Source organism: the organism of the source record quoted next, unplaced genomic scaffold (assembly GCF_019419815.1).
Source record: "Pyrus x bretschneideri cultivar Hongxiangsu unplaced genomic scaffold, Pyrus_bretschneideri_v1 Contig12, whole genome shotgun sequence".
NCBI lineage: Eukaryota > Viridiplantae > Streptophyta > Magnoliopsida > Rosales > Rosaceae > Pyrus > Pyrus x bretschneideri.
The window spans coordinates 6,923,742-6,930,385 of NW_025999413.1; the positions used below are offsets into that span (position 1 = coordinate 6,923,742).

A 6,644-nucleotide genomic window follows, 5' to 3' on the forward strand; every position below is an offset into this window, starting at 1 on the left:
AAAATACACGTGTGAGGAATGTAGAATGAAATTTTTAGAGTGCCAATAACATTTCTCAATTATAAAGTACGGTAATTTATAAATACGTTGGAATTTAACGGGAGGATGTGATCCACTTAAAAGGCAATGTCGTATGACTCTTCGAACTACCATTGGCTGCTGTGAAAGAGTTGTATTGCTGCAGTAGTTTTTGACAAAACAGAAAATAATACCGGGCCAGAATTAAGTTGCAGTGGAAGAAGAGCATTCAAATTTACTTGAACTACATAACTCAACTGGTTAAAAGCGTTTACTTTAAACTTGCAGTCCTGTGTTCGAATTCACCCTCGCTAATATCGCTTGTATCCAAAATCAACATGTGATCTGATGAACAGCAAGCATTCTGGTCGATCGAATCCCAGGTTGATAAAAACCTAAGAACCAAACTAGTAAATTAGAAGGGACATGGGGGGAGCAGCATGCGAAGAGAGTAAGAATTTGCTACACCCTTGATATACAGAGTCAACTATTACATTGTAGAGATGGCAGACATGGTTTATTTACTGTATTTAGTATTTACAGATTAACGGATATACAGCGCGAGCGGAGAAATTTCTGGGCGGATGCAGTATGATGATACAGAGAAGATGAGGAACAACCAAATGGGAACGTAAAACCAAATGGGAATGTATAATCTGCGCTGCCGATGTGAGAGTTCAACGTGTGAGCTCACCATCAGTGCCGAAGTTGTTCTTTGGAGGTGTGCTGAAAGGAATTTGAAGGCCCCAACAGAACCCCACGAAAGAGCTGCGAGAACGCAACAGATTAGCCACTGCAGTGCATTCAACCTCACACAGCTGGCTAGTCCTTTTCCAAACTCAACAATGATCACCTGGATGATCAAAACAGCCGCCAACGCCATCAGAAACCAATGGCTTCGGAGGACAACTTGTAGCACTTCCTTTTTTACTATGTCCATGCATGGTACTGAACATATTAAGGACCTGGCATAAGGTGAAAGTATTGAAAATCATGGTATTCCGGACGCCTTCGTTCATGCTCGGTACTATGTTTCCCATGCAATGTAAGATCAGCAAGACGGAAGCCTGATACGAAACTTGAACTGCTATGTTTCTCCAGATGACTTTGGTTATAAGCGACTCAGTCCTCTTCGCAGGTCTTTGAGTGTGTCGTTCGGTGCCTTGTAACTCCATCGCCATCATTGGGCCACCAAGAAGACACATTATCAAGTTCACCCAAATCAAGTGAACTGCTGTTAGCGGGGACTCTCCCAAATGCATCGTTGCGACTAGGGTTACTAGTAACCCCGATATGCAAGCGGTGAGCTGAAGTTGAGTGAACTGCTGAATGTTGTGGTAAGCACAAGCACCAGACCTCATATTCATCCTCAAGAAACATCCGTTTCTGATTATAAGATCGGCGTTCTCTCTGGCCATCTCGGTGCTCCAGAGATCCTCAACAATTCCTATATCAGCTTCTTTTAAGGTCAAAGTGTCACTGATGGTTAGCCCTCCATAGAATGCAACTATGTGACCTTTTTTCTTTAACCTCTCCACCATGAGAAACTTGTCCTTGGGGAGGGAACTTCCCATCACAGAGATCAAATCCACCTTATCCAGCTTTTCCATGGAATTGAGCCTTCGGAAAGCTTGACCTTCAATCTCCGTGTCATCTGAGCCAGGGGAGATCCCAAGCTCCGAAGCTCTAGCTCTCACTTTCGAGAGCTCATCCTCCGACACCAGTTTGATGCTCACTCCAGCTTTTCTAAGAGCCTCCACTGCCAATTTAAGCTCTTCTTGATATGGACATCTAAGACCGACAAGTGCCAACAAAATCAACCCATCTTCTGTAGGATCTTCGGCTTCTGTTTTCTTGTACGCGTATGCAATCGGTGTAAGACCCTTCTTCTCCATTTTCTTGATCACCTCTTCAAATTTTCTCTTCTGGTTTCCAATATTGTGACTTTCCCCTCTGTTATCAAAGTAATGTGAACACATGCCTAATATTGTTGATGCTTCTCCGTCGCAGTGAAGTTGCATAATCTGCTCATCATTCTCGATTTTCCTCACTAAGACCCCTCTATATTTCTCATTAGAGTTCCATTGTCTCTGCTCAACAGTTGCAAATCTTCGATCAACTAACGCGGCGTTACTACCCCATCTGGTGTTCAGCCAAGAAATGAGCCGATCATTTGCTGGTGATGCAGTAGCTGAAATCCCCTGATGGAGAGCCTCAAGAACTTGGTCAGTTTCCGAGTCCACTTCACCACTGCTTAAATCCTTTTCACCGATCCAAAATTCCTTGACCTCCGTCTGGTTGCACATTAGATCTGCCGTTGTTTCAATGCAGATGACTGTTATGAGTCCCATGGTGACAGAAGCTGATAGATCCTGTGGATCTGCCTGATTTTCGGCCGCCTTCTCCTTCCATTGAAAAAGGGCAACTGTAATTACAACATGCATCCCATGCTGTATCCCTATTACCACAGTTGCAAGAACGCTTGCTAAGATGGAAACCTTTCCTTGAGGTTTCAAGAAGATATTCTCAAAGATCCTCATCACAAAATTCATTGAAACTTCACCTTTCAGGTCTGGCCTCTCGTTGTAGTTTTCGTACTTCTTGAAGAATAGAAGGCGTATCAACATCACAAGCGCAATCAGTATCGAGACACAACATGCAAGAAAATCCATACAAGCATTCGATTTGTCCATCAAAGCTTGTAGCAGTGTCTTTTCCAATGGATTACGATCAGACACCAAGCTCAGCATCTCGGCAATAGCTGTATTAGCACCAACTGATGTCACAATCATGCGGCCGCGGCCCTTAACAACCTTTGAACCCGAAAAAACAAATGGATTTTGCTCACAATCAATTTTCGGGCTCAATACCTCATCCACCACCAGTTCCTCACCCTGATCTATGAATAAACCGTCAACAAGAACACGGTCTCCTTCCTTCAAATGAACTATATCACCCACCACAACGCCAGATATGGTAATCGGTGTAGGTTCTGTGCTACTTCTTTCAACATTCACCATCAGTTTGCTCCTATCCAGCAAGTGCTTCTGCACCGACTTTCTCTGATTGCGGTAGTTCTGCACCGTAGGGAAAGCAATAAGTAAGAACGCGGTGATGAGTATGGCAACACCGTCGTGCCAGCCATCCTTGACTCCTTGCTTCATGAATTCGATGGCGAATGAAAACCCAGCTGAGAGAAAGAAGAAAAAAATCGTGTACCGATTGCACGCCTCAAACAAAAAGTACAAGAAACCTTTTGCTTCAACTGGGGACTTGGTAATGTTCCATCCTTCTGGATTTTGACCACCATCAACGGCACCTTCCTGAGATTAAATACTCGAATATAATCAACTGAAGTACAATCATTCTCGATCAAGTACAAGATTATGGAAAAAGTGGTTATTTTCTACTGGGTTGCATGCTACCTCAAAGTGAGACCTGAGAAGTGGCAAGATGCGCTCAACACCACCATGTCCGTGGAGTGAGTTCAAGTCCTTCTCTCTCACAATTCGAGCAACCTTGTTCGAAAACCGTTCCTGGAGAGGGATGTCAATCACATGGTCAGTGGCTGGTGGCGCTGGTGCTGCTGCTAAAGGTTCATAACTAGCTTCACGCAGACGTCTCGTTTTCTTAATGCGTGATGAGAACAAAATGCCTAGAACAACATATCTCAGCGAGGTTCCCCTGCGTCCGATGGTCTGCATAATCAAGCCGGCAGTAAGAGAGGCACCTTCAGCAGCTTGATCCTCCGTATTTATCTCGAGGGCCATGTTTCCTTGTGCCACAAGAAAATTAGAGAGATGATCCGACAAGAAATTAAGAAAATTTGATCTCTTGCCGCGGATTTGCAGCGAATGAGACGTTTAAGACAAGATTGGTAAGACTTTTTCCGCCATGTTAGATCTTGAGAAAATGAGTACGTACGAAATTAGACTCCTCCTAAACTGGTTGTGAGTAACGGGCATAGCTAGCTCGCAGTACTAGCACGAGATCATGACTGATCCTGCTACCAGGGACAAAAACTAACTACGAAATTGTACTGAAAGCGATTTAGTGAGAGGGAGAGGGGAGGGGGGGAGGGTTGGAAACAGGACATTGGGTGCAAGGGTAAGCGCTCTTAACAACTCGAGCTACAATGACTATGACTGCAATGCAAAGTTAGCTAGTGATCAAAGAAGGGTGGGGACTTGTGCTGTTGTGAATGTGAGGTGGAGGGTTTCAGTCTTATTTATACAGGCGATGGCCCGGGTGAATTGACAGCAATACCCTCCTGCAAGGGAAGCTTCTAGGAAGCCAGACTCTAAATTACCTGGAAAATTCATCTACTTAGTTTTTATAAACTTAAATCTGATGTCATAGGAGGCTTACGTATGTCTTTTTAATTTATTCCTATTTATGAATCATGATATATTACGGATACAGTGATCGATACGACACAACACGGTGATATGTAAAATCTCTGAAAACTAAGTATAATATGTCATGGATGTAACAGTAAAATTGTGTAATTCAAAACATATTTTAACATGAAAGCATCCAAATTCAAGTTAATTCAAGTGTGAGAGTTATATCACTTGTTTCAATTAGAGGCAAGCTCTTTGTATTCATCAACTTTCAACTAAATCTTTGTTTCCATTAATTTTCCCCCTTAATTTCTCATCAAAAAGTGTAACGGTATTCTAAAAGCCGAATATTGGTATCTGATAAGTATCCTATCCAACGAAGTATTGGATACGGATACGCAACCAAACTACTGTATTCATGTTTCATAGATTTCTATTCGTGCTATATATACATAAAAGGTTTGTAACTCAAGTAGTTAAGAGCGTTTATTATATAATTTAAGTCTGATATTAAGGGTAATGCTTATTTCTCTATGTTTTGTTTAGTAGTAAACGTTGTGATGGGAGTAGTGGTAGTTCGCCCTTGAGGACGCGTTTGGGACGCGGTAGCTGTGGAAAATTGGCAAACGGGGAGAGTCGTTCCATCTTCCATGCGCTCAAAACTCAGAAATACAAATGGATGCGTTGACAATTCTTGCCACATTGTGGGATTTTGCTCAGATTTGACGTTGTTTTTCTTGTAAAATATGTTCATGAATAATGCCAAAATTATTATTCTCACTTCATTTGATAAATCTTAAAAAAAGTTAAAAAAATAGAGAATCTAAGAGGAGGTTAGGAACGAGATTAAAAACAATTATTTTGCGTTAGATAAGTGATTTAGAATTTGTGAGATAAAACCCCACATGATGCTCGAAATGGGTTCCGGCCATGTATATTATATGGTAACATATAAATTAGTTGATTCATTTGCAATTTTTTTTTAAAATAAATGATTAATTAAAAAAACGATTTTAATTATGAAATTATCTAAAATTAGATTAAAATGGACGAGTATTTTTGTGTTTTTAAGGTCTTCCATGTTCAGTTGGGAATATTAAGAAGTCAATATGAATCTTTGATTTGCTTACGCTTATTTGCTACCCTCGTTTAAACTTTAAAGTATTGAACCGGCCATGTTTTTGTTTTTCTTTTAAAGTAATGCTATGAAAATTAAATTTGTAGATTAAATTTTGTAAACTAAATGACATAAAAGTTGATGATTGGATTATTACTTAATCGTTGATAAAGATACTCATTTTTTATTGGTGACACCTCATTTAGTTTGCTAATTTAGTTTACAAATTTAGTCTCCCTAACATTACTTTTTCTTTTACGGTGGAAAAACAAAATTTATCACCAACAACACAAACTTACCAACCAAAAGTTGAGGCAAAGCAAAAAGAAGATAAAAAAACCGAGAATTCCATTGCAACCACCCCCGCAACAATACATCTCGACCCGCACAATTCCACACCCGCATCCGAGCATCGCCTCGCCGATCGCATCATCCAACACCAATCATCTCTCCGAGCACAACCAAAAAGTGAAGAGAACCAGCGACCAAATGAAAGAAGCCCGTGGGATTCCACGACCAACACTGCAAACAAAGACAGACAGAGAGAAGTCGGTGGTGTTAGGAACATCTGAGTCAGTGGAAACACCGGAGCTCTACTCACCATCTCGATGGACCGCATGACTGTGTTTGTGTAGTGAGATAAGAAAACTATACATTTGAAACCGTGGTTCTGTAGTTCAAACCAATCGAGCTTTGTGGTCCCAAAAAAAACCTAAATGAATCAAAGATTAGAATCATAATTCTTGAATTTTCTAAATCTTTTGCTAATTTCTTTGTGTCAAGTACTGGTATCGATCTACGAATGTACGTGTGTGGGTTTTGTTACGTTTAGAGTTCATTTTCCTAGTGAACCCCTCGTCCTCGCATTTGAATTTCTTCACCCAGATCGGGAGGTGAAGGCAGTCATTATGACTGAGAAATCCATCGCCTAGTTGAGGCCAAGACTGTTGAGTTCGTGAGCAATCGTACAATTTGCAAATTTGTATTGTGCATTTTGGGGCAGAATGTTGCCTTCCTCCCTTATACAATAACAAATGCACTTACAAAGATTTTTTTAACTACTTGTATGTTTGTGAATTAATAGACGAGGACTCAGAGTTGAGACTGAAATAGAAGGGCGAGGTAGCCTCATCAGCTGTAAGCTGAGGCGCTCCGCTGTTTATCCT

At 41.1% G+C, this 6,644-nt stretch overlaps 1 protein-coding gene across 1 annotated transcript; it reads right to left on the bottom strand.

Annotated features, from left to right (window-relative positions):
• Positions 1 to 276: 276 nt before the first annotated feature.
• On the bottom strand, positions 277 to 4,146 carry LOC103955093 (calcium-transporting ATPase 12, plasma membrane-type-like). The gene is made up of 2 exons (XM_048577582.1): positions 3,444 to 4,146; positions 277 to 3,341 (listed from the first exon to the last, which is right to left on the bottom strand). Exons 1-2 carry the CDS (start codon positions 3,786 to 3,788, stop codon positions 858 to 860), a joined length of 2,829 nt encoding a protein of 942 aa, XP_048433539.1. The 5' UTR covers positions 3,789 to 4,146; the 3' UTR covers positions 277 to 857.
• Positions 4,147 to 6,644: the final 2,498 nt, after the last annotated feature.

Excerpts from the sequence above, each read along its gene's own strand:
- LOC103955093 (XM_048577582.1), bottom strand. The coding sequence starts at position 3,788 with ATGGCCCTCGAGATAAATACGGAGGATCAAGCTGCTGAAGGTGCCTCT. Across the intron at positions 3,342-3,443 it reads TTCTCAGGTCTCACTTTGAG|GAAGGTGCCGTTGATGGTGG; the intron begins GTAGCATGCAAC and ends ATTTAATCTCAG.